We start from the raw sequence: 27,954 nt of genomic DNA, 5'->3' as shown, positions 1-27,954 counted from the left end.
AATGTCTCAGTTGCTCTTTAATGCTGCATAGGCAGCATATTATAGCATATTATTCTTGCTTGTATTGTCGTGACCCCTTAACAATTTTATTCACAAAGAAGCAGGTCAGATCACTTCATGCTGTGGCTTGACCGGTGAGCCTCTATGCCTCCATTCACAGAAACACAGGCGAGATGAAGCCATTCAATCAGGTGCTGATTAGACCTCAATGCTATAGTTTGAAGAGGTGGAACCAGACAGTCAGATGCAGGACTGTGTTACAAAAGAACACTTCTTGAGCAGGGACATGACCTAAGCAGTGTATTTTTTAACCAAATGAGGAGATTTAGTGAGTTTAGAGCATATGAATTAAAAATTAAAAATAACCTTACAATAAGCTATATTATATGTCTGTAACTGTTTACATTTATTTGTCTCTAAATTTATTCAGCATCAACAAGGTCATATTTTAGCCCCAAATTAGGGATAAACAGAACCTTTTATGAATGAGTTTTCTGTGAATCTGTGAATGAGCATCTAAAAAGCAACAAATCCCACACTGTTTTCAAATAAGGGCTTCCTATTGTAAATAAAATTAGCTTCATTAGTTAAGGATTTGTCAGTGTTGTGGTGTGATTACACATCCTCAGGCAGTCATCTTCTCATTATTCCAGAGCTTGTGTCCGCATCGTACCATCTGATCTCAGTCCACGACAAGATTATGGCTTCTATAATATGAGGGGGAGAACTGAAGTGGTGCCCACGGGTCGAGCTGTGGCGATCCTTTTACGTCACATGCTGTGTAGAACAATATCAACATGATATTATTTTTGTTGTTTTTGTTAGATGATGATAAGTTTATTTCAGCTGGATCATGAAGATTCAACCACTTAAAATACATGTTGTAAGGACATTTACATGAGAAATCATATTTTATTATCTAAAACCACTGATGTTACCTTTAAGATGTTCAAAATGTACAATACATATTTACATTTATACGCTATGTATAATTATTCTATGGTGTTAAGAAGTTAAAGTCAGGTATAGCTGTTTTAATATAAATAAAACCGGAAACAGTGAAAAACTTCACTATACAATTTAGTATAAAAGTCAAAAAAAGCAGCACATTTTCACATTTATGTGTAAAAATGTTTAAATGACTGATTGATTATCAAAATTATTACTTTTATGTGGATTGACTAACTATTTTAGCTACATCTACGTCACCTGCAGAACTCATTTACTTGTTTTTTTCACACAATTAGTCATTAGGTTTCTCATCTGTCACATAACATCGTGACCTTTACAGAAACCTGTTTAGTCCCCAAGGCGACTTTACACCTGAATACATTTGAGTGCCTGAGGTTTTCCTCACCATAGTCTCTCACATGTGATTATGACATGTGATCACCTTTCAGCACATGCACAGGTGGCGCGTATTCACATGCACCTATAGGATATTTAAAGCTCTCACTCCTTCCTGGATCACTGATTTAAAATATCATCCAGAAGAGTCAGAGTGACGTTTGAAATCTTGGTGTTTGAAGGTAATTATGATTAAGAAAGTTCTAAAAGCTCCAGTGAAAAAACAGTCTGTTCTTTTTGCAATAGTTAATTTTGTCCTGCCTTGTCCCTTGTAATCAACCTGATTGATGAAAGGCTCATCAAAAAACGCCCACCACAGTTCCAGGTCACTGTCTGACAAGTCTCCTTGAGGTGTTGGGTCTCCCCATGTTCACTAATTTAAAGATGTCTACATGTCATTGGCTTCCCTGATGGACTGCTCTGCTACGTGACAGACATCAGGAAAAACTCCAAAACCAACCCTCCTCAAAGGGATGAATGGGGGTTTAAAGAGTGGGAGGAGGAGGGGAGGAGTGGACGAAGAGGAGGAGGAGGAGGAAGAGGAGGAAGAGGAGGGTGGGGGGGGGTGATACATCCTGTAGTCTGGGATCACTCTGTGTGACTGACGTTCTTGATTCATCATCCAACAACCGCATGAGCAGCATGGATATATAAGCTGGAGCACACCTGCTTCACAATAACGACTTGAGACCTCTGCCAACTGACCTCAGCCTGCTACCAAAGTTCAGGGTAAGTAGCTTCTGTTTGCATTATAAATTTTTTTACAGCCTGATAAATGCACTTTATAAAATGCAAAAGGGTGATGATAAGTTCTGTATTTAGGTTAGATTTATGATAGATACTCCTCAAACACCACTGTGCCACATCACTAGTAGGCTGAATAATTATAATATGACATAAATAAACTAGAATGACCTATGATATAACAATAGATTAAAGATTGTTATGAGACCATTCTAAAAGTTTACAATAGTCATAGTTTTTAAATCTTGAATTTTAAAATTGAATTAATCGTACTATTTCTTTATTCAGAACTACTTAATCCTATTTTAGGTTTTTGTTTGTTTTCTTTTTATCTATTATAAATAACTTCCTAGCATGTTCATGTTACAACGTTTTCAGTTTTTCTATAATAAATCAGATTTTCTTTACATCTGACACACTCTGCTTGCAAACTTTCTTTTACTATTTCAGTGCCTTTAAGCTGTGATATTTTACTGTCCTCTGTAGTGCCTTGAGTGACTCCACAGCATGCTGCCTGGGAGAGCGGCTGATGTCCCGCACTGCGTCCTGACGAGCCGCTGGCTGTCTGCAGCTCTGGCGCTGCTCCTCCTCCTCTCCTCCAGCTTCAGCAGAGCTCACAGCACCACGGTGGAGCATGACTTCCACATTGTTCACAATGTCGACAACAGAAGTAAGACTTGGTTTATTCTATTTTTTTTTATTAATTAATGATATTGATATGATTTAATATTTTTATAACCTGTAGAATTTGTTGAAGTAGTTTAGGGAGATTTCAGAGGCTAAAGGTTAAGAGGACAGACAGGTAAAACATTTCTTTTTTGCATATTATGTTCTATCTGTGGTCTTAATACTAAGACCTTCATCTTCTTTTCGTTTTATTTCTATTTCTACTACTAGAATAACACACAGTAAAGGAATCTCGTTTTTATTTGTATTTTGAATATCACAATGAATGAAAACTTACAATTAATACAACAGTATTGTTCTAGAAGTCAGCGTTACTACAATTCATCTGTATGTACATCATAATTATGTAAAAGACCAAACATCTGTGCAGAAATTTACCATCAACAGTCTGAAGACAATAATCTATATAAACACAAAGCACCTGAGAATTAATGTTTAAGTTGGAATCTAACAGGATGGACAAATCTTTAACGTTTTCTTTGAAAATTAGATTTTTGTATTTTGTCTTTTTTTTTTTCCAAGCTCTACAAAATGTTAAAAGCATCAAGAAATAATGAGTAATGCTGTTATTTTCTTCATAATAATTACTATCACTGCCACTGATGTACTCTGATGTGGTGTCCAGGTCCAGAGATAGATCCATTCTGGTACGTGGGACGTGGGGTGAGACCCATCGGCCGCTTCGGGAAGAGGCACAGCAGCATGGAGGCTCTGGGCAGCGGCGGTATTCAGCCTGTCGTCAGGATGTTGGCACTGCTTCTCGACAGCATCAGAAACAAAGAGAACCTGGGGAATGTGCTGGATGGAGAGGACAGGGATTGGTTACCATGACAGCGTGTCCTCTTCCCTTCATCCATAAACTCTTAGTGTCTTCATTTTTTATCATGACTGAGGTTGTATACCTTTTTGTTCTTAAATGTATTTCTCTCTGGTGTCTGTTATGAGGCCTTGGTTGATGAAATCACTCTCCAAATGTATCTGTACATAAAAATGCATTCTATATTGATTAATAAACCAGGATGTTGTGATTATATCTGTTCATCATCATTTCGCCTATAGCCTTTGTGAATTTGCGGGGGCACAAAAACATTTTCTTTCAAACAAGAAAACTTTCAGTTTGCAAATTTTATTAATTTCATAATACATTGTTTTTCTCAGGGTACTGTGGCACATAGAGAATCTGTATTTTTTGCTTGTTAATATTTTCCCCAACATGTCATATGGATTGCAACAAACGATTGCACATAAAAGGTGAATGGCCCGCCTGTGGAGCTGTGCACAGGGAACTTCATTGTAGTCATTCACATTGGATTTAAACAGGAACAAAAGTAGATTTTGTTTTTAGCTCTGTGCGAATCTCATCATTTCTGATTATCTGGGACACAGTATCAGCAGTAAATGAGACTTCCTGTCCTGAATCCAGCCCTACAAGTCATGACAATTATACACAGCCTCTTGCACACAACACTGAAAGATTGGTCAACTATGATTGGGCAATACACACATTATTCTATATCATATCCATCTTTTCACACATATACATATATTAACAAATTCTGTGATGATATAATTTTTTTTTTACATTAGAAAAATACAGGACACTGATGATTGGACCCTTGTGGCTGTGCTTTTCATGGGAAATTTTACATCAATTTCGATAAAACCAGAAACATGCTTTTATACATCGATACCTCTGGAGAACAAGTTTGACAAAAGTACAGGATCAATGTGCAAAAACCAGAGATGCGAAAGGCTGGGATGAAAAGGTCACTAATAGAAAGGGCAGAGCATTCGTACAGAAGATCATCACAACTTTTAGTTCAAGCTGTCCAACTCTGCTCAGTTGCTAACCTGTACTTGACCTAACAACCATATGCATGGCTAACTGAGATTCTAACTAATGTAAGTGGTCACAGAGTAAAGAAAAATAACCCAAATATGAAAGGCAGTATTCTCAAATCGAGTGTTTAAGGAGTACAAATACAGTATGAATTGTACTAGCCGCTCCAAAAATGCCTGTTGTCACCCGTGTTTTTTGTAACATTTACCATTGTCATTACTGGCAGAATATCAAATGGTAAATGCAGGCATACACTGCAAAGCACTTTGAGTCACTACACGTGAGAGAGTCTGATAGGACTGACTGAGGAGGGCTCCTTTGAGGAGAGAATAAAGCCTTCAATTTGCAATAGTACTTATTTCAGTGGTATTGCATAAAAGTGTTCAGTAAAGTACAAAAATAAATTGCTTGTAACAAAATCATGGTTTTATGGCATTTGTTATATATAGCCCATCAGACTTCATTATGTAAAAATCTTTACAAGATTTTCTGAATGCAACAGAAAAGTTCACACATGACCCAGCGAAGGGAAAATACCTTTTTCTTTTTTTTTTGTTCAAATTAAAGGCCACAATGTTACAAAAATAAATGAAGTAAATGACAAAGGAGGAAGAAAATGACTTTGGGTTGAAGAATACTGCATGAGGAAAGCATGCTGTCAGACCAAACCTGAATGTCATAACCTATGCAGACGTGTGTTGAGCCGAGTTTGTCGGACATTCAGACATTACTCAAACCTTACTTTGATTCACTTCAATGTAAAAGCACACGGCTTCCACATTAAGGCTGTAGTGAGTGTGTCTAGCAAGCAGTTTGATCATTTGCTTTTCTAAATTGGAGAGCACTTCCCTGTTGAATCAATCATCAACAGTTGGCATTTATTTAAGAGGACAGTTGGACATTTTCTTGCTGAGTTATATGAGAAAATGAATACCCCTCCAGCAGACAGATAGCTATCTTAGATGAGCTTAGCTTGAAGTAAAAGCTTAAAGTGAAAGGGGTTGTCTTTTTTTTCCAACAAACTACATATTTGCTGGACAGACATGAGAGTGGTATCAGTCTTCATATGTAACTCTTAGCAAAAGAGTCAATGTTTCCACATATATCAAACTATTGTTTAAACTAGTCTTCTGGATGCTGTTTACAAAGAATGGCAGATTTTTTCAAGTGTGCTTTGTGTGCCATCTAACAATTTTAGTGGCAGGAAGGAAGGACAAAAATGTTTTGGTCCTGATAATTTGCTAATTTTTAAACACTATTTTCTGGTTAGTGCATACAATTTTAAAATGGTTAAAATGTCAAAGGTGTTACAATCATTCCCCAAATGAGGATTACCATCTGATAGCAGTGCGTGTGAAAAAGACAATCATTCAAAAAAAAGCTTTGGAGGGGTGGTTAGATTCCTCATGACATTTGGTGAGGAAGGAGACGCGGTATAAAACACGGCTCAGCCTCTTTTTGGGACACTGAATCACAGAAAGTTTCACATGATTTTTCCACGTCTTCATCATACAGTAAATCACAATACTCTTGCAAACAGATAGAAAAATGAAATGGGAGTCATTTTTGTCTGTACAGATATTCTTTTTCAGTTGGGTCATGAGGAGTGTTTGCAGATTTTTAAGGCAGAGACACCGACTGTTGAGTCATCCTTGTTTGATGTTACCTGTGCGGTGATGGGAGGAAATGGAGGATAAAGTGGAAAGGGCCAGTCATGTCTTCTGTGAGGAGTTTGACTGACATGGTACCGTGCCTGGTTGAGGGCTGAGTGTTTCGTGGGTCACACAGGGCAGGTGTTGGCCCCTGCTTTGCCTGGAGCTGGCGGCGAACACTGGGTCAAGGCACTGGATGAGAGGGGCCCCCCGTCCCTGGAGCTCTGAAGCGGCCCTGAGGGACTCGTTGTGCTGCTGACTGTCACTATGGGCGAAACATTTTCACCTGCTGCTCTGGCTCCAACTTTTCTAAAATGTCAAAAAAAAACAAAAAAACACATTAAACAAAACAGCATTTTAAAATCTGCTGCAAAAGCTTAGGTTGTCCAGAAAAAAAGACACTACCAATAATATGTGATTCAGATGACAGCTGACCCAGTCATAGAACGGCTGATAAAAAAAGACACTCTAAGCAGGATTGAATGATATGATTACATGTTTTGGTCACTGATTTTGTGCCATTGTCCTGCCTGCTGTCTGTCTTTGGAGCTGTGCTGAAAAAGCCACCCTGAATCAAGGCTATTGTGTGAATGCTGGCGAAGAAAAAAAAAAGAAACAAAAAAACGAACATAAAGAAAGCCCCCAACGGAAAAAGGCCATTCACTGACATGAAAAGCGACAGACTTCTTGTTGGTTGATAAAACGAGCCTTATCCTCCTGTACTCCTGTGTTTCCATTTGGCTGCTTTACATCTAATGGAGCTTTTCAGTTACTTAGTCCCTTTCTAGCAGATGTATTCATTTTTACATCCATTCAGCAACCAATCTCTTCTTTTAGGACAAAGCGCAAAATGTGTGATGTTAACTAAAGGTGAATTAAAAGTATCTTCTCATCTCTGTCTCACTCCCCATCTCTAGCTGTCTTTGTTTCACACACACACAAACAGAGTACACACACGGTGTATACAAGATAGTATTAAGCAGTGTTTGTGGTTACGAGAGTATGACATATACTGTGCACCGAGTCAGCACAGGTTAGTACACTCACTTTACTTTTGCTTATACTATTGATGACTGATAAGTAGAGGGGTGTACAGGATTTTGAACATCACAACAGTAAATATATTCAACTCTCTATGACTTAAATATGTACAGTATTTACCTTTGGGAATTTAAAGATAATCAATTTTGTATTTATAGTGTCATAAATTGAGCATGAGAAACTAATTTGGTACCTTTCAGTGGAGGGGCTGGAAGCTTCCTCCTTTGATGGCGTGATGAGTCCAGGGTTTGAGGCTGTAATCAGAGTATTCATAAATTACCAAATCTTTCTGATTTGGAGCTGCTATATGTTCTCCTTTTCTTACTTTCAGTATCAGGTCAGTCACTTTAATTACTTAAGTAGTAGTAACACAATAGTTGTGTGCATATTCACAAAACCTCAGTGGGATTTCAGTGATAGATTGATAGCTTTTATTAGCAATGGTTCAGCCAAATACAGTCACAGACAAATGTTTCTTAACGTATCAGTACTTTATGATATAATATTAGCAAACACAACCAGACAAAGACAGTATACATACTGTATGGCTGTGTGGCAGTGTAGTACTTGAAGTTACCTTGGATTTTGGCTTGAACTTGGAGAAGCGATTACAGACAGCCACATTCAACCCAGCTGTTTTCAGAGCTGATATCCTGGCCTCAATGTTTGATACCTTAAAAGGGAGAAACAAACTTAATTAAAAAAAAAAAACAGTCTGATACAACATGTGAAACTCACAGTTCACATTTGGGTTCACATTGGTGAAAAGATTTGTGAGGCTGTTTGGCACAAACACAATTAGTGGAAGACCGCTGCAGAAAAAAAAGCTTTCCAGTACCTGCAGTTCAGACTGCTGAACCTGAGCTGCTGCAGTGGCCACCTGGTCCTCCAGGAAGGCCAGCTCTGTGTCTGTTGTGCCACTGCTAATATTGCGGGCACACTGCTCCAGGTCACCCAGTGCCCCCTCAAGCCCATACACAGCTCCAGCAGTCAGGTACACCTGTACAGAGGAGCGCACATTTAGTTTCCAGTATGATTAAATCACAACATGCGTTTCTTATTGGGTGGAAATCCACAAAGGGCCACCTTGCCCTTTAGCTTACGTTTTCCTCCATCTTGGTCAGCCTCTGGTCCAGCTTGCGGGTCTCAGAGCAGCTGGAGATTGGAGAAGCACTCATGGACTCAGACGGGGTGTAGCTCTCACCTCCTGCCTCACCGATCAGCTCCTCTGTAGCGTTCAAAACCTTCAACACCTCTGTGGTGATGCTGCAGAGAGAGGCCGCAGAGTACTTCTGCTTCATTGGAAGGCACACACGCAAACACATGCAAACACACACACACAGACATACACAGAGTACAGCAGTCAGTCACATCATAAAAGACTTAATGTGAACACTTTAAAGAGGATAAAAATAATATTGAACTTTCATAATTAAAAGTGAAATGGTCATAAAAGTTAAAATGTTCAGACTGAGAAACCTTCAAAGAGATGCTGGAGGCAAAAGACTTAATGCATGAAATCTGTAAACACCACATTAAGGACAAAGCAATGGCTTAATGTAGCATAATGAAGTAAAACGAAAAATATCTTTCATTCAAGAAGCAAGGGAATGTAACAAAATGTAATTATGCAACCAGAGTTTGGGACATTATAAAATCTTTAGATAAGCAAAACACATACTCTAACATGACACATAACACATAACCTAAAAGCTTTCTCCTATTTAGATGCCAGCTGCTCAATCAGAAGGTATAGAAGGTAAAGATGGAGCTGGAGGTGAGAAATGTAGAATGTGTAGAAGGAGACAAGACAAAGCGGGAGGAGTGACTGCTCTTTTATTCTTTTAGGCTTTGATCAGTTAAAAGATGTTGCAGTGAATAGAATATATCTCATTACTTTGCAGCCTGTTATGAGAAGTAGACTGCAGGATGGCAATTACAACATTTGGATGTGCAGCCAGAGAAGCAGGAATTCAATCCTTTCTTCACAGGGACTCCTTTTAAATTGAAGCTTATACCTGAGATTATATGTCCATTACAGGACATGTTGATGAGAAAATCTTTGGACTTTTCAGTTAATTCATTTTGGAATGAGTGGACAGACAAATGAAGGGAACATATTAGTCACTGTGTTTACTGCCAGTCAGTCTTGTTATTAACTTGTTTATCTGAGCATGTTTCCAAATTCAGACTGTCTGGGACAAATTATAAATTCTATCGTGGAGATGTCTAATAAGAAAAAAGCTGAAAGATGAAAACACAGAGCAAGAAAAGGAAACAGCAATGAAATAATTAAAAAAATAGTAATTCAATAATGAATTAGTCACTGGCTGGAGCTTTGATCAGTGGGATCGGAGGCATATTGACCCAGTCAGACAGACAGTGTGACAGTGTGAAAGGCAGAGCTTTAAGGGATGACACAAGAGTAAGGTGGGGATGAAGGAGATGAGGGACAATGGGTTGGCCGAGACAAGACACAACACTGAGTGAAAGATGAGAGGCAGAAAACCAAACCTTTTATCTTAAAAAAAAAAAAATCATCATTCAGTCATCTTTAAAAGAATGAGAAGCAGAGATGGATGGTCCGAGATATTGACTTGGGTTGGTTCGATGAAGAAATGGACGCTTGGTGAGAGTCTGATGTTCTCAACCACTCCAAAGAACCAGACCATCACCATAGAGATCAAACAGTCTGACACACATACACGTCACACTGCTATTGACACTTACAGATACACTTAGTATATATTATATATATATATATAATAATATATATTATATATATATATCTATATAAATGTTTGTTTCATATTAAGATAGAAATATAATGTAAGATAAAATATGAGTGGCTGGAATATAAGTGGAGTTTTGTGGTATAGTAATAAAATTAAAAGCATTGGCAGGTTTAGGAACGTTTGGGATAACCAGATAAATCAAATTTAAAACCACAGTTCTTTAAATATTCTAACATGACAATATTAAATATGAATACACAGCTGCCAAAGAGCCTACAGTCATGGACACGTTATGAGACAAGGGGCTCCTGGACACAGACATGTAAAAGGGCCCTAACCCCTCCTCTATAGGAGCAAGGCATAAAACCAACATATGACGACACTGGAACAATTCTTCTTTCTGTCTCTTTGTAGTTATTTTTTGTCTCTTTAGAGCTGAATCACGTCTCATTTTATATCTTGTTTCGCATCTCTTTGTTGTTGTCTTGTGTCTCTTTATAGTTGTTTTGTGTCTTTTTTGGTTGTTTTGTGTCTCTTTGTTGTTTTACTTTCAAACAAAAAATGTTAAAGTCACATAGACAACAGTGGCCTACATCTGTAAAGAAGTATACATGTCCATATTTGTATTGGGATTTCTTTCTTTGTTATTTTTATTGCCAAATTGCTTTTTCAGTGACTGATGTGCAAGAGATCTGAGTGCATTTGGCTACTGAAAGTTAACACCTAGTGAAGCAATTTTTAAACTAAGGGACAGACATTCATTCACTACGTACTATATAACAGATAGTCACTACAGTGAGCAGTACATTTATATTTTGGACATGAATGAATCATTGTCACTTTGCTTCTGGTGGTGTACAATGAAAGCCATTGCAAGCCACAAATATAGTCATCGTCACGTTTTCCCTTATTTATATCAAACTGAGTTGTCCTGGTGGGTTTCAAAGGAAGCTGTGAAAACCAACAGGAATAGATCACACTTGTACATGTGTCATACACGTTGTAAGAGACTAGCATTACTCACAGGAGCCCTTCTAATGAGTCTGACTAATGACCAGCATCGACCCACACGCCTCTGATGTAACACTAGTACATAAGGTGAGCTCATTAAGTGCATGACTGAGTATGTGTGTGCGAATTCTACATATATTTTACGTATCTATATGACTTTGTGTGGATTTTGACTTTTCTCTGTGGAAATATTACGACATTAATTTTATCCCAATTCTACATGCAGTTCATTAAAATGTAACCATTCATACTAGCGGGTATTCAGTATGTATTATGTACACATTTTCTCACAACACATGCTTTTTGTATTCACTCTAAAAGGAAGCACCAGTAAGCATCATTCAGTCTGTGACTTTGGAGAAGAAAAAGCAAAAAGCTTCTTTTATGTCCTTCATGCAGTGCATTGCTGGGCAACAGTGCACATCAAAAGCTCAGTCAAGATAAATCAAGCAGATTTATTTTGCACACTGACATCTTTGTATATCGTTAGTACATATAGTTGCACATCTCATGGGTTAGACTGACAGAAATGTAACAGGATACGATTTGTCTATTAATACGACGTGACCTTACACCAGACATGTGTGCATACGTTCCTGCTTGTTCCATACATTCTTGTCACTGTGTACTACATTTTCATTGTCACAGTTGGAACTTATAATTTACTTACAACCATCTACAGTAGGATGCTTATACACAATGCATTTCAGTATATATTTGTGTTTGTAATTTACAACAAAGGTGGACTTATTGTCTTCAGCCATACTTAAACATGTAGATGTAAAAAGTTAGCATAGAGGCAGCTTCTCCAGTCAAAAAAATGTAAATGGTTTGGTCCTGTAGCTGTGTCGCATTATGACCTTTTAAGACATTTGTTAATGAAAAAATTATATTTGCAGCTCTTCTGTGATGGATGTCTTCCAGTATGACTCTTGAAAACCAAAAAGCAAAGCAGGGTGTGTTAGGAGGAACATCAAGGTCTGCGGTTTTATTTTTGAGGGACTAACAGAAAAAAATGTTACCCTTGGGTAACAACATTTCTGCTACTACACACTACTTTCGCTGCACTACAAATGCCTGAAGCTTTATTGCCTATGACATTCAACTTAATCGCACTTAAATCCAGCCATCACATATTTTGTGACTGCGCATTTACATGAGACGTAAATGCATTACTGTACGTTTAGTCAGCACAAATGTGTTTGAATGCATGTTTTATCAGAGTTGTATGTCCTCAAGGGTGGCATCCTGCACAATGCATAAGCAGGATTCCTTTGCTTTCTAGCTGATATCTCACCTGATGTAAGAGTGAGGAGAGCAACTGAAGCCTCTGCTGTTGCTCCGAGTCATTGTATTCTTCCTGACGCACACATACACACACACACACACACACACACACACACACACACACACAGAAAGCAACATACAGACCAGCCAAAAAAGAAGAAGGGAAGCACGGAGAAAGAGGGAAAACCCAGGATGAGGGACGGATAAGGATGGCAGTGATTGACACATAATAATAAGAGAGGAAGGTGAGAGGATCAAGAGTTATTGAGAGAAAAAAAAAGATAAATGTAGGCAGACAGACAGACAGACAGTACATCCCTAGCAGGGCAGCTACAAAAGCAGAAAATGAATGGTGGAATCAAATCTACTGTACTAATCTTCTTACCTGGCTGCCTGATAGCGCCCCCTCCTGGGAAAATGGTGTAACAGCAGGTGAAGTTGCACTAGATCCACTTCTCCTTACTCCTCCTTTCTGCTCTGCTTCCTTCTCTGCATCTCTTTTATGTTGTCTCTTACTTTGTCTGTTGGGCTCTCTTTTATCGCTTCTCTTTTGCTCCTGGTCATCTACCTGCTCTTCCAAACTTGCCACTCCTTTCTCCAACCTCCTCTCCCTAACTCTTCCCTCCTCTCTCACCGGCAGACTCTTTATTAGTCTCTCACCTCTTCCCATCTCTTGTCCATTCACTTGTTCCACTGTTTCACTTGGTGTATCTCTTTCCTTACTGCTGGTCCTGTCCCTTAATCTGTCGCTTGCCCTCTGCCTTTCTCTTTCCGTGTCTTTCAACCTCGTCATCTCTCTCTGTCTGTCACTTTCTTTATCCGTCTGTTTGTCCACGGGCCGCTTTGTACACTCCTCTTCAGATGAGCTGCTGTCTTTGCTGTTGGCGCGGCTGACCAGCTGGCTGAGTCTGGATCGTAGCTCCTCTTCCAGAGGGTCTCCAGGCCCTGAGCTACTGGGCGAGTGCTGCTGAGACCCTAGAGCCAGAGTGTGGGGCTGTGGAGGGCTGGGGGCTGCTGAATTTGGGGCCACTGTGTCCAAGTCCCTTGGCTCGGGTGTCATGGCATCTAATTTGAAGGCGTCTGGTGCAGCTGTGGCCACTGGCATAGTGTCAGGTACTGGCTGTTCCTCACTTAAACCCCTCTTCAGCAGGGCATTGAGTAGAAAACCACTGTTCTCCTTGAATGAGGAGACAAGGACAGAAAGACATTTAATACAACTACATCAACTGACTGAGCAAAAGGACTACAGAATCACTGAAGAAGAAGGGAGCCTGAAATATATGAAACACAGATTTATACTTTGCTGCCTCCCAATGGAGAAACGATATTTTACAACCATTACATGTCTCACTGGTGTCATGGGATTTCAAGTCAGTTACTATTACGAATCAACTAGAAAACACAAGCTACTAATAGTAGTACATCTGCAGGTGTGATATTTTACCTGCACTAAAGGGTAGATGGACTGTGTGTGGCTCTGGCCTCCAGGCCTGCTCTGCTCTGTGGACGATTCTCTCTTGCTTTTCCTGCGTCGCCTTGATCTTCTGACCGGGTCACTCTGCCTCTCCTCAGCCTCGCTGCTGTCACCCATCACCTGGGAACAATGGTGGAAAATAAACAAAATGCAGGTTTGAGGTACTTGTTTTACAACATTTTTGTACTTTTTTCCCCCACATCTACACATTTGACAGTTATAGTTACAATTTTACATTTGAATTTTGATCCTTTTCTTGTCATGTTTCAGATGACGATCAGTTATTACCAGTTCCATCCCATAAAAACTTCTCAGATGATTTAATTTAGGTAAATGTTTGTTTCTTAAACAGGTCAAATTATCTATAATTTCATAAAAACAGCAGAGATTAGAGAGACAAGGCCAAAAAAAATCATTCACCATCTACTGACTGCTCATTTATTATATGATTCCTTGGAGGAGCCTGACCCCGGGCTGGGGACCATTGGACAAATGCTACTTACCCAGTGTTGCATTAGTATAAACAATTACATGGGCCAATTTCTGCAGAACAAACCTTATTTTGATATAGTGTATTTTTGCTTCTAAAGACAAATCACCTTGGGGTTAAAGTTCACATCTAGTGCCTCTGAGTGGAGTGGATACGGAGAGAGGTTCTGGTGAGGGTATTGGTGGTAGAGAGGCTGGTGATGAGGGTGCAGGTGTGTGTCAGACGGTCCTTTCTTCCTCAGCAGGTTGTGAGGCGATTTGCGAGGGCATGCAGACAGCACAGATGAGGCCTCTGAGTCTGAGTTGAGAGTCTCTGTGTTGGTGTACTGGCCAGAGGACGGTGATGTAATGGGAAGGTGCTGGGTGTACGTCCATTCTGGGTCGTGCTGCGAGTCCGTGTAGTAAGTCTCATCGGACAGTTTGCGGCGGAACTGTCGCAGCGCTGCACCCCATCCGCCTTCATCGTTCTCCTCAGAGTCGGATCCCATCTCGTCGTAAGCTGAGACGACGCCGGACTCTTTTTCCAACACGCTGAACACTAGGCTCTTCCTCTTGGTTAGCAGGCTGGGTCGAGACAGCTGTGAGCTGTGCAGGGCGATCCAGTTACCGTCTGGGCTCTGGAGCACTGAGGATGCACCTGGAAGAACATGAACAGACAGCTGGAAGTTTGGAAAAACAGACTCCTGTTTTCATTTATACTTTTCAGACTGTGTGACCTAAAATACTTTGCAAGATTGCAAGATTCTCACTTACAGTAAAAATATTATTATAATCATCGATCACAGTAGCAACAGCAGAAGCATGTATTTATCCATATTTTGACAGGTTTTTTTAAAAAGTGTTTGCCAGCATCTTTGGAAATGATTACTGTGGAATTCAAACAACCACAGCCAATATTAACCATCAATTAGACAAGTACACATTTTTATGACCTAGTCATAAAAGGGTAGAGTTTTGGGTGAAGTACTACTTGTATAAATTGTAAGAAAACAGTAAATATAACCCAATCATAATTTACATCATCTCAAAAAAAGCAATAAAGGAGTCAAACTATTTACGCGTTACAGTGCCAGAAGATCATTTATTTGAGCATAAATAAAAAATGGTTACATTTTCACAAATGTATCACCACTGATCAGTGCCGCAGTGCCATATTTTATCCTATTGTGCATTGCATCATAAAGGTATTAGTACAAAAATGCTTTAATCGATTCTATAGAAAATAACACAGGGATCAGAATCAGGAGGAATCAAAAGAAAACTGATTAGCATCATCTTTAAAGGAGTCTGTGAGTGTCATATTTACTGGAGTTGTCCAGGCGGTCGACACTCTTCCAGCTGGGTAGAGACGTGGCCTTGGCCTCTCTCTTCAGAGAAGAGTACTCTTGTAAGCCACTGCCCGCCCCGGCGGCCTCCTCCTCTGGACCCTTCTCTGGCGAGTCGTCACTGGTGAGGGAGAACGCTGAACGCGAGCGCTGCAAGCACACACATTAAAATGCACAAATGTGATTTGTAGCAACAAATGACTAAATTACATATGTGTGTGAAGAGTCCCAGAGGTGACTCTACAGTAACGGTCAGACATCATTGTCCTGCTCAAAGAAACTTCAGTGAAAAATGTTTGACAGGAAATTTAAAGTTGATTAATTCTGGGCCACGGTTCACTTGAGTCTGAGCAGGCCCTTGAGACAGACTTTCAGTCAAAGGAGCTCCAGACAGATTATTACTACTTGGACTGAAGCAGCAGCACAGTGGCCAGGAACAGTCACGTATAATATCCACATATAGTAATTACATAATAGAAAGGAGAGCACTTGGTCCATCTGCCTAGTCTGCTTCCTGTCTGGGCAAAAATCTGTGTGTAAGTGTAAGTCACATTTTCATCAGCAGGTGGAGCTAGAAAGCAACTAATAACGAGCCAGACATCAGTTCATCTATGTGTTTTCTTAGTGTGTGTGTGTTTGTGAGGGAAATCTCTGGACATATGATCATAAAACGTCATATTATATAATGAAATATCTAAAAAATTAAGACATTTTGCCAGTTCTCTTCTTGATTTAGGTTAACGATGAAGTTCTCTGGTTAGATTAGGTTTGGATAAGACAGGAATGTTGTCTTCTGTGCAGACAGTGTTTGTGGATGTAGCTTTAGAGGCTGCTCCAGGAAGAATAAAAGAGGGGGCATATAAACCTCATTCAGAAGCACAAACTCCCAAAGCACTGATGTAGATAAATATATGTTCAAGTAAAGCCTGAAGTGTCTACTAGGGCGCAGAAAAATTAGAGAAGAAACATAAATTCTTACAATGCGTGGGACGCACCATTAAGATTACTCTAAGGATCAGTGTTTGCGTGTGTCTTGGTGAGTGTGTTTGCAGAGAGCTGATAAACAGAGCTCTTCCCGTGGTGAGCTGAGCAGTTGAGGAGGATCCCTTCGAATTTCACAGGACTTTGATCTTCACTGAGTGAAACAGCGGGGAACAGAACGGTGAGGCCCGGGGAGTGCAGCTTTGATGCTTCGCTCACACGGGACGATGACAAATCTACTCGAGTCCCTGCTGACTAGTAGGGCGGATCACTGCCAGGTGTGCATTGCTGATTTGTGTGTGTGTTCCTATGTGTCTGTGTAACCTGTATGTTATCATCAGATTGTGTAGACTCTTAGACTTATGTATCAGTCAGTGTAATCCTAATTAATTAATTCTAATGCCTTGCTTTTGCCTACTTAAGGGGGCAATCAATGTAAAACCACTTCAATGATGTATTATCCAGACACCTATGGGTCTATTTTCCCTTTATCTCAGGGAAAATGGCCAAACTTTGTCTGCCAAGTCCAGACTATCCTCTAAATTAGTTACGATGTGTAAAGGTTAAGAGTGCAAAACTTCAAGTGAGTCAGATCCTTTCAATACAACAGCTGTAAGATCTGCAGAGGACATCAGTCAAAGAGAAGAGACCAAAATACAAATGCTAAATGGGACCACATCGTAACCAGTGCTACTGAAAAGTTCAAGTGATTTTCCGCCAAACACAACATTCCTGTGTTTTTTTAAATCTCACACAGAGACAACGGTTGGTCCACCCAGAGGAACACACACAGGGGATCATTATCCTTGTGTATGTGCTGTGAAATGAAGTGAGAAATGTACAGCTTGTGCACTGGAAAAACTAAAACCACCCTTTCTTTAAACACATGGTGCACAATAGGGGAGCAAATCCTTCTGGTCAAGACTCAGCAGTTTACATCCGCCAACAGGACAGTTTTGTTTTAACCTCGCCGGATATGGTTGGCATTTTTCTAGAGTTTGTGCAGAGGCACAGACTGACCCAGAGGGAGTAGGAGGTCTTGAGGGGGTCCTGTGGTCCTTGTGAGGATGCTTGAGGCTGAGACGGAGATGGGAGTTCACTGGTCTGGATCAGTGACTGAGTCTGAGGCCAGACAAAGTCATACTCTGTTTGCATCTCTGAACGCTTCCTCCTCTGTATGATCTAAAAAGGAGAGTTGTGAGGTATGAAAGCATATAAAGAGCACAGTATAATAATATAAAGTGTAATAATGAAAACACAATCATGCAGCAGCATTTTACGTTTATACTTAGACATGAATAATTTGTTATAATGAAACTTTAAAGCCAGTAATCCAGTTTCAGTTTGAATTTTCATGCAATATTATGCAGCAACATCCTCATAGTGGAGATAAAAAAATCAGTGTTTTAATTTCACCTCCAAATGCCAACACCAACAAATGTTAATTAAGACTGCAAAGCAATCAAACGACTGAAAACTTTGTCTCAACTCACTATATGTATGCAAAGCACTAGACAAGACTGAATCATGGAATGATGACTGAATCATAATTCCAACTAAAATATTATATTCAAAGACTTTCTGCCCTTTACTGTAATGGTGCCATAATCCCAATTTCAAAAGAGAAGAAGAACTTTAGTTTTCTGTGTTCCTGGATCATCTCTCACAATCTCACAATATAATAGTCAGTAAATAAAAGTGTGAAGACAGAGGTATGACCCTGCTTGATGTATTATTTTCATTTTCGTGTCTGCACTTACACATTAATGAGCTATTAAACATTTATAAACAAGCAAAAAGTAAAGACACATTCTCACTCAACCTACTTTTTGTACAATGGTTGTGGCAAGTTCCTCTATGAGCTCCTCTTTGTGGTCCCGCAGATATCGAGCCTCATTCTGCTTCTCCTGTGCACACACACACACACACACACACACACACACACACACACACACACACGGTATATACTGTTTAAAGCGACTGTGAATTACTGGCAGAGGGTCTGTGCAGACAAAAACCATGGCTGCATCCCGCTGATACTGAGACTGAGAGAGAGGCAAGAGCAGAGTAGAGTGAATGGAAAAGAGGGAGACAAAGAGGGAGAAAAGAAGAAGAACTGAAGGACGTCTCACCAAGCTGTCACTGAACTCCTCTGCCTTAGCGATGGCCTCCTCTATAGCCTCCTCAGCAACACGCAGGGCGACTGTGAGCGTCTCTGCCATACTGTGTCCTAATATAACACACAGAAACATTTCTGAGATATTACACTTGCGTAACAAAGACAACCCTTCATCCCCTCTCTTTAACGCCTACTCTAATGGAATGGGGATCACAACCCATTCAACATGTCACAAGATGAATCTGAAGGGTCACAAGATGATTGATATGATGACAGTATGTTTGTGGATTGCTTTCTAATCAGTTTCCAGCAGAACTCTGCTGATTGTACACATCAAAGTCTGCTTATAGGTCTTGGGGGGGTGCTGCAGTGAAAACACTTGTGAAAGAACGTGTATGAAGTCTTTTGTGGCTCCAGAGGGAGCTGCAAAGTGAAGCATCGCTTGGGGCTGAAGACTGAAGTTTCTCTGCTTGAGGCTTGAAGATACATTAGCTGCTACTAGCATAACACACCTGAATCTCCAACCAGACCATTGGCACTTGAGTTGCATTGTGGGAAATGTAGGCACTAGAATTTGGAATAAAAACGATTATATTGCTGCATCAGTCATGTTACATTAAATAAAAACTCCATCATAGATCGATAGAGAACTCTTTTAAGAGCTCACAAGCAGAAAATGTTGGGAACCATTGCTGTTGAATAAGTTAACAAGTAAACAGAAAGTTTTTAAATTTAAATTGATTCCCTGAATAATTATCCAAATAATTTGGGGCAACAAGTAAACAGACAACAGAGAAGAACAATTGCTCCCAACAGACCACAGAAATCCATTTCAACACTACAGTCAAATACTCTCTCTCTCTCACACACACACACACACACACACACACAAACACAAACACACACACCCGCGAGAGCTTTTGTTTGTGGGCTTCTCAAGAGCTGCCATTATCTAAATGGCATATCTTGATCATTACATAAACAACTCGTAATTACAGGCAAACAAATGAAATTAGTGTTATCATTAGGTTGTGGCTATTTGTCATATTTGAGCATGAAGGCGGGTGTGTACAGTAAATGGTCCAAGCATGTGTTGTCTGCTGTGTGTAGGAGGCTATAATTTTATTTGTGTGTGTATTTGTGCAAGACGGCATGTCAGAGATTTTGTGTGGATTTATGTTTGCGTGCATGGATCTGAATATTAATGTGTTTGCAGTTTAATGACGGAAAGATACACACACACACATACACTATACTAAATGGTCTGTATTTGTTAAGACAGCAGTTAACGAGCAATAAAAGTAAAAGCTCAACCTTTTAAGAAAATGGACAAAGGGAACAAATGGTGAAGAAAAAATCAATATGGCTAACACAGCAGGCAAGAAACAACTGTAGAGTGGAAAAGATAACGTTGATTATAATTATGGGTGAAATTAACCATCTACAAAAATTGGCAAAACGCTGCCTGTTGAAATCCCCACATCGCTCACCTTCACTCTGTTTGTAGAAGGCGGAGTCACTGCCACAGACACTGCCATCATTGTCGTTGCCGGTGCTTCCCTCGTGAACGCTGCTTTCTGAAGAGGGACAGAGAAAGACTTCAGATAAAAGCCTTCAAGCTGTCACAGCCTGTCACAGGAATGCAAATATTCTGCTCATATCATACCATATAATAATGTAGCCGCATATTTGTTCACATTAAAACTAGGTTAGACAGCGCACAATGCCACTAAACCTCTTTTTGTACTCCTGTCAACTGTATTCCCAACTCCATTTTGTCATTGTGTCACTTTTATTGTTCTGTTTCTTCTACTTTGCTCTTTCCCTATTGTGGATAAAAAGAAATAAAATGACAGTTGGAAGAAAAAGACTACTTATCTTTTAATTCGCCGCCCACTCATACAAATCACACACTGGCACTTATCACAGCGGTATTCTCAGTGCACATAAGCATCACCACGATGCGTTTTTGATATATGTTTTCTTTATATCTCATTCAGGCCAAGCCTCTTGTGAGTTAGTGCTAAATTTGTGTATCTTCTTCAAACAAACTCCAAAATCTAGAGTTACAGCAAAGGGACGTGCGTGTGACCCAGAATGGAAACTTTTGTGATTACATTGATTTCTTAGACGGGTCTACTTAAATAGCTGTGAAAGCCTAGAGAAGGTGTTGAGGTTACAACATCCCCCCGCCTTCAAAACCACATATTCCCTTAGTGGCCCATTAACTTGTGTTAGACATCCCTCCTGTGGTTCCCATCCCCTTTATTGTGGCTTTTTCATCAGTCCAGCTGTAAAAATGAGTATAAATGGACATGCAGCTTATTAAGAAGACAAACTGTCTGAAAGCACAGAGGAGGGATTGCCAGACTGGAATGAGGGAAGTAAGTCTTCTGACTGACCACAATCGAGGTACATTTCTATTCTCAAACACAAGACAAAACACAAGAGCACACTGGCTCCAGTTCCACCTCTGGTCCTCACTTAAGCTCATTTCCATCCACTAACCCGAGCCAAAACCAAACCAAACCTCCTATTCCAAACCAAGGCTTTGCTCCAAATCTTCTACCCCTTTGCTGCTGACAAAACAGAAGCACAACCAAACTCCATGACTCCCCATCCTTGTGTGTCCTCGCCTCCTAAATTAATCTAGTCAATAGTGTTCTGTTGCTGCTCCTGTAAGACGGGCTGCAGTTTCTGCCTGAATGCTTGCGGTGGTTTGGTGCGAGTCCGCCTTCAAGGAGCCAGAGCCTTTCACCAGTCTGTGCCATGGCTAACTGCAACACCGCCAGGAATACAGCACATCCATTACTCTTCTACGCCGCAATGTTGTCATTGAATGCCATTTGTATCACCGCAAGAGTACATCTTTACTAAAATACACACATTTTGCATAAAACAGCGCTAAAATTATTTCAGAACAGGTTTAATGAGCCCAACATATGAAAGTATGAAGCCTGGCAAACAAACACACATATATCAAAATAGAGAACATTTTCTTCTTTTTTCCCTTGACAGCAGCAGCAGCAGTCACACAGCCAGCTGTCAGATATGTTATACTATTTCAGCTTTACTGCAAGATGAACTGCTGTTTGTCAAAGCACTGCAACATTTTAGCGCAGAGCCTGAAAGCCAGCAATCACAAGCTCTTACGTTACTAGACTGTGACATGCAGTGACATGCTGTAACTCAGCCACAAAAGACAATGTTTGATGTTTCTCTACACATCTGACTACAGGCAACAGCTGCCTTTAACAGTAGCTTCACCTGAAATGTGCATAGCCCCACTTTGAGGAGTGTGTATTTGATTTTGTCCTGCCCCGTGTGTCTCCATTTGCAAGGCCCAGTCCTCCCAGTCACAGCACGATGTAACAAGTCCTCAAACCATTACGCGCTCCATCCGTCCTTCACTGCCAGAGTTGTCTCACTCTGACTGAAGCGGCGTACAACGGAGCTGTACTGTTCTCGCTTGGTTAGAGCTGAATTATAGTTTCTGGCAGTGTGGAAAGGGACAATAGGTGGGGGAAATTACCTGCAGCGGCTCAGGACAATGTAGACACAAAAGAACTGCTGTCAGAGAAAGTGAACCGTCTCGTGAGAATCACACACAGACAGGTGGGCAGCACACACGCTGGGAAACTGATACAGAAATATACAGACTAAGAAAGCTCCCGGGGATTGGGTATCATAATAATTCATCCCACGCCAACACCAGCTCAGCACTGTTTACATACCAGCATACACCTCTGTCACAACAACCTGTCAGCATAACTTTGCCATCTGTGAGATATCAGAAAGTGTTGTCACCACCTGTCAGTCACATGGATGCAGCCTGCAGCAAGCCGCCCTTCGAGTATGTGGAGCGTGTTTAACCTGGACAAGCAAGGAACTGTACTTGTGTGTGTTGCTGTCTACTGGAACTAGACATCATTTTGTTAGCGCCTTCATTAGTTTGTCAGATGGTCACAGGTTACTCACAGTATTGAAGCATTTGCACCTCACTTGAGTATTGTGGTTTTGGCCACCGGGCATTGTTTAGCTCTGTATTGCACTTCATCTACTCATGAGGGAAATATCTGGCTTTATAGCTGATAAATGCTCCACTATGTTCACTTTGTCTGATGTTTGGTGCTGGATAGGTAGTATTTAGCAGGTTTATCAGAGCTCTTTTTCGTTGAAAACAAATGCCTGCATCTGGAAATAACGTTGATGAGAGTGTCGAGAGGGAATGAAAACAGTAAAGTTGTCGGCCGTAAAACCAAAACAATGAGCTGAAAGATGCTATTAAGTTCTATAGAGCTGCAGTGAATGACAGAGTCAGGGTAATATTTCTCTGTGGGGTTTGTCCTCTAATGAAATGCTGTGATTTGATCCTCTGTTAATATAAAAATATAGCAGCTTCCATCACTGGTCAGATGTAATATTTCAGACTCCTGATTTAACATTAAACGACAAATCTGATGCTAATATGACAATAATCATTATACTATACTACATTATACTAGCATTGGTACAACAGAGTGATGCACTTGTCATTAGTTGGCCCTTAGTGGCACTGCCTTATCATTACAGAAGTGATGGATGGTCAGTGTGTGTGTGTGTTTGTGTGTTTCGGTCCACTACTTTCCTCCTCACGTCCAACTTCTGTATTTTCTCCCCATGACCATTGCCTTCACCTTTGTTCACTACTTGCCGTTTCCGCCACTCAAGGGAGTGGAGGAGGAAATCGCTCGATATCGCCATGGTAACCACACAGACGACAACGACGGCCTGCATCTGCAAGGATGTCTGCACACTGTAAGCACTGTGAGTGTGCTGGTGTGTGTTGTATGCCGGAAGAAAAAAAAAGCGGAGACTATATTAGATTGGGAGAAAATGGACAACATGTACATGTTTGTGTTGGGATTTCTTCTTCTTCTTTGCTATTATCACAACCCAGCTGCTTTGTTCTCAAACGACATAAACGACTCATGTCATTTAATTTAAACCAGTTATCAAAAATCTATTGAACCCTTGCAAACATGGGTTGGTCATTTCATGATAAGCTGTGTCTGAATTCACTTAATTTGTTTACTCACTACTTCCTATATAATGGATGGTTAGTTGTAGTATAAGATAAGGCCGATGTACTGTTTCATGCCAAAGAAATCAGAAAATCCTCTGTTGTTTTGGCCACCCAAAAAAGGGAAATTGCACGTTCCATGTGGAGATGAAGCTGAGTGAAACAAACACTGTCATAAAGAGAGAATATGGAGAGACAGAGGGAACAAAAAAAAGAAAGGAGAGTGTATAAATAAATGAGCCAGTAAAGCTCCACTTAGAGCTAACATTCCTGAAGTGCCAGCAGAAGCAGGAGGAGGAGGAAGGAGAGTCCAGACGGTTTCCTTTCAATTACAATGCAGCATCTGGCAGCACACACAGTCTCATAAACAACGTCCTCAGAACAACGGCTGATCTGACAGGATGTCTGCTTACATCACGACAGACAGGGAGGTGGAAAGTAAACAAATCCACACTGGGTTTATTTATTTGGGGGACAAGAGTTTACTACTTACCTTTTGTGGAGAGGGTGCCAATAAAATTTAAATCATTCATGTCAAGTGAAACATTTTAGGATAAAACTATTTTGAAATTATTAATATTATTTATCCTTAATACATTTCATTCATGTGGGGCTTGCAGTCTCAAGATGGGTGTGCAGAATTAATTGGCCCCAAGGTTAACAAGGCCTTTAAAGTTCAAATGATGGAGGTGGAATGCGAAATGAATGAGTCTCCAGTAATTAGCAGGAGCTTTTAGTTTTTAATTTTTACATTTTCATAATGCGACTGTACTGTCACCTGTGGGCCACTGTGCCTGACTTAATAGGAGTCTGATTGGGATAATCCTTCTAATGCATGAACCCGGGCAAGAACAATGCTGCAGAAAAAGACTTAGAAAAATGTTCACCACGCAGACAACAATAGAGGAAAATGTCAATCTCGCATAAACCACTGCATGAAACAAAATCATAAAACAACTATTTTGCAAAAAGTAAAAGATCAGTGTTAGGCTGGCTGATATGGCACCGTTGTTTCTGATTTTAAGCAGATTTTAAGACGTGTGGGATGTCAGCTATGGTATCATTTGTACATTGTAAAATGAATGGCTATTTCCAATTTCTAATGCATTCTGTATGTATTACCCAATGAAATCATGAAGAATGGACAGCGTATGCGTGATATCACCCACAGGTTTCTGAAGAGCTGTTTGAAGCTCAAAAACTGTGGTGCTAGCTGCAGCCATGTTGCTCTAAAAATCAGCAAAGATGTCTTGTGAAGGTAAGTGCCGTTATTATCTGTCAATTAAAGCTTTCACATTGTTAATTATACATAACTTTAAGCCTTAATATTATTTGAACAGGTGGTTTAAAAAAAGACTCAGTACAGTTGTCATGAACGGAGGGATATAGAAACCAAAACTGTTTCTTGTACCAGGCTGTAAACATATTTACTACTGTTGTGAAGTTGGACATTTGGGGCTTATGGAGATTGACTTATTCCATATCCAGCCCCAAGTAGCCAACTGCAGTTTTTGGCACTTTCACATTGGCTTGGCTTCACTTCACAGGCATGGAGATTGCCGCTTGGTATTACCTCATATAAGTCCCCAAAAGACACCATACCCTGTTGTTGCAAAAGTTTAGGCTTTTTTCAGCACTCTGCACACATTTGTTCATGAATACAGTCAAACTGACATGTGTACTTGGTTTTAAGTACAACACAAATAGAGTCAGTTGCATTCTTGACACCAGTGTGGTCCGAGCCCTGTAGTTGTTTGCTTTTTTCGAAAGCAGTGGCTCCGGGCTCCTGTTTAACATTCTGCCCTCCAATCCCTACAGACAGAGCACTGTACTCTGAGTCATCCAGCTTTCAGCTCAACGAACACAGACAATAGAAATGATCCGAAAAGTGGTGATACGGCTGTGAGTGTCTGAAGTACTTGAGCCATATTACAGCAGGTTTATCTTTTAAGGCGCTGTAGAAAGCTTTGAATGAGCACAAATCTCTTTTAAAGAGGACCAGGTGATTCTGGAGGTCCTTGTGTTTTGCTACAATCTTTTACTATTTTGGCAGAAGAGAACAGCAGTAGAACCGAGGTCACTGTTCACATTATCCTGGTACTATAACTCACTTGATTAGCCACGTCTAACCTATTGCACTGTAGTTCAGTGTTGAAGGTTGAGACAGTTTTTGTAAGTCACCCTGCCATTGGACAGAAATGGATCAGCAGCATAGCGCACAATGCCCACTCTGCTTGACAAGTGTAATACTCTTGTGAAATCCTCACTTCCTATTCTACTTTAGTGATTCAGTTATGAAACAATACTTGTCCTACTTATCGTGAAAGCATTTGTATTCATTCAGCTTTGAGCCCAACAGCGTAAAAAGGAAAAAGTCCCCGCAGCTAGAAAAATGTAAATGAATTGGAGCTTCATTATCTGAATCTGACCTTGGTCGGTCCACTCAAAGTGCAACCAAAGAATAAAGCATTTCAGCAACACAGATTTGAAGGCAATCGCATGGAGGGCAAACCTTAATTAACACTGAACAATCATCCCATTTTCAAGGTTGCAGCCTCTGTTGATATCTGTTTACTCTGTAACTTTTGGGTTTGATTTTCCAATGTAACGGCCTGTTAAAGCACTATACTGCTCTTTAGCAGCTCAAATGAAAGCCCGGGGAAAAACTCACATTCTGATCACCATGAAAATACAGTCAAATGATAACCAACAATTGTGAGTGAAATACCCATTTAAACCATGTAAATGGAACCTTTCAACTTTAGAAATTGACACAGAAACACACATGCACATGAAAAACCTGCACACAACACTAAAACACAAGTGAGCCAAAAGCACTTACAGTCAGAAAAAATGCACCGGTGATGTTTTTATACTTAGAAAAATATACTGAAATTGTATTTTGACAAAGTATTTTTGAAACCTGCCATGCCGTGTTATAAGTGAATCACTGCATTCTCTGATGCCATTCAGTGTGGTTGAATCTCAGTCTAATGGTCTTAACATCAGACATATAGTGCAGACACACAGATGTGCACACACACAAAGACATCATTTCTTCCTTTGTTATTGCTCTGAAAAGATGTCTGTACCATAGAAAGCTTCAAAACACTGCACTGCTTCTCCTCTCTCTCTCTCTCTCTCTCTGTTTTTCTCACCAGATAGAGAAAATAGCATGTTTGAAGGTGATAATATGTTTGAACATTTCTCGCGTCAACTTCATCTTATTGGATAGGTGGGAAGCCTCCCACAGACATATGGAGGGACGTGACAGCAAACACAAAGACGGTAGAAAAGTGGGACAACAGTAATCCCCTATTTGAAATGAATGAGATTTCAGTGTAAAAACAAATCCCTGCTTTTGATACTTCATAACAGACTCATCACGTTGCATTTCATGGCAAATTTGATCATAAAACCAGACTAGAGAGGTAGAGAGTGATGTATGAAAATTACTCTGATTGAGATATGTAACCCTGAGCTGTTACAAAAATTACAAGTATTAGGCAGTGTGCTTTTACTGATTCACCATGGTGGAAGCAAATGTAACACCTCTCTCTCTATTTCAGAGAATCGCATAGCCACGGCACAAAGCACAGGAATATAGTGCAAGAGATAAGAAATATGAACAAGAAGAGCTGCACCAGAAATGTCTGCTTGCCACTGCGCTCTGATTAACTGGTTCATTTCATATTCCACCTGGATACATGTAACCATATAAAGAAGAGATGGTCATTCAATAAGTTTACTTAAAACATCCATCTGGCATTACACAGATTGCTTCAGCCAGGGCCCTCATCAGTGTGTAGTTTTGGCACGCTCCTGAAATAAGCTTGCCAGTTTTTGAATACGCGCTCTCTTTAAATAAGTAGTTCACATTCATTCATTATTGTGTCACGAGTTAGATGAGGAGATCGAGAACACTCTCATGTCTGTACAGTAAATATGAAAATATAGCCAACAGAAGTTTAACAAGACTTAATCCTTTTAGCACCAAAGTGTAGAAACTACAACTTGTAGTTTTACAGGCGGGGTCATGCATCAGACTATTTCTTGGCTAGAGATATCCCCTTAGTAAAACTACAACATGTCGTTTTCACACTTTGGTTTACAGACACATGAGCTTGAACACTCTAAACACATGAGATGTAATGTGTTGA

The 27,954-nt window shown here is 40.1% G+C and overlaps 2 protein-coding genes across 5 annotated transcripts in view; one reads left to right on the top strand and one right to left on the bottom strand.

The window, feature by feature from the left end:
* The first annotated feature begins 1,925 nt into the window (after positions 1 to 1,925).
* prlh2 (prolactin releasing hormone 2) lies at positions 1,926 to 3,809 on the top strand. Its single transcript, XM_010735173.3, has 3 exons — positions 1,926 to 2,076; positions 2,578 to 2,761; positions 3,404 to 3,809. Exons 2-3 carry the CDS (start codon positions 2,599 to 2,601, stop codon positions 3,607 to 3,609), a joined length of 369 nt encoding a protein of 122 aa, XP_010733475.1. The 5' UTR covers positions 1,926 to 2,076; positions 2,578 to 2,598; the 3' UTR covers positions 3,610 to 3,809.
* A 1,824-nt stretch (positions 3,810 to 5,633) lies between these two features.
* myripb (myosin VIIA and Rab interacting protein b) overlaps positions 5,634 to 27,954 on the bottom strand; it is a 108,277-nt gene continuing 85,956 nt past the window's right edge. For 2 of the 4 annotated variants that reach the window (XM_027274401.1, XM_019274542.2), the window contains exons 5-17: positions 20,223 to 20,309; positions 18,746 to 18,843; positions 18,440 to 18,520; positions 17,634 to 17,795; positions 15,614 to 15,782; positions 14,418 to 14,944; positions 13,789 to 13,938; positions 12,730 to 13,521; positions 8,415 to 8,606; positions 8,150 to 8,311; positions 7,889 to 7,984; positions 7,505 to 7,565; positions 5,634 to 6,579 (exon numbers count right to left, since the gene is read on the bottom strand). In XM_027274401.1, coding sequence (XP_027130202.1) covers positions 6,536 to 6,579; positions 7,505 to 7,565; positions 7,889 to 7,984; positions 8,150 to 8,311; positions 8,415 to 8,606; positions 12,730 to 13,521; positions 13,789 to 13,938; positions 14,418 to 14,944; positions 15,614 to 15,782; positions 17,634 to 17,795; positions 18,440 to 18,520; positions 18,746 to 18,843; positions 20,223 to 20,309 — 2,621 coding nt within the window. In that variant the 3' untranslated portion in view covers positions 5,634 to 6,535. Of the gene's footprint in view, positions 6,580 to 7,504; positions 7,566 to 7,888; positions 7,985 to 8,149; positions 8,312 to 8,414; positions 8,607 to 11,205; positions 11,989 to 12,729; positions 13,522 to 13,788; positions 13,939 to 14,417; positions 14,945 to 15,613; positions 15,783 to 17,633; positions 17,796 to 18,439; positions 18,521 to 18,745; positions 18,844 to 20,222; positions 20,310 to 27,954 lie in introns of those variants that run through there. The other 2 variants (XM_019274543.2, XM_027274402.1) reach the window with 2 other exon arrangements.

The sequence above is a fragment of the Larimichthys crocea genome, chromosome XXIII (genome assembly GCF_000972845.2).
Source record: "Larimichthys crocea isolate SSNF chromosome XXIII, L_crocea_2.0, whole genome shotgun sequence".
NCBI classification, from domain to species: Eukaryota; Metazoa; Chordata; class Actinopteri; family Sciaenidae; genus Larimichthys; species Larimichthys crocea.
The sequence above is the reverse complement of the archived record's forward strand: the minus strand, read 5'-3'. Positions and strand labels throughout refer to the sequence as shown.

Coding starts and splice junctions, on each gene's coding strand:
- prlh2 (XM_010735173.3), top strand. CDS start 2,599: ATGCTGCCTGGGAGAGCGGCTGATGTCCCGCACTGCGTCCTGACGAGC. Junction 2,762..3,403: donor TCACAATGTCGACAACAGAA/GTAAGACTTGGT, acceptor TGTGGTGTCCAG/GTCCAGAGATAGATCCATTC.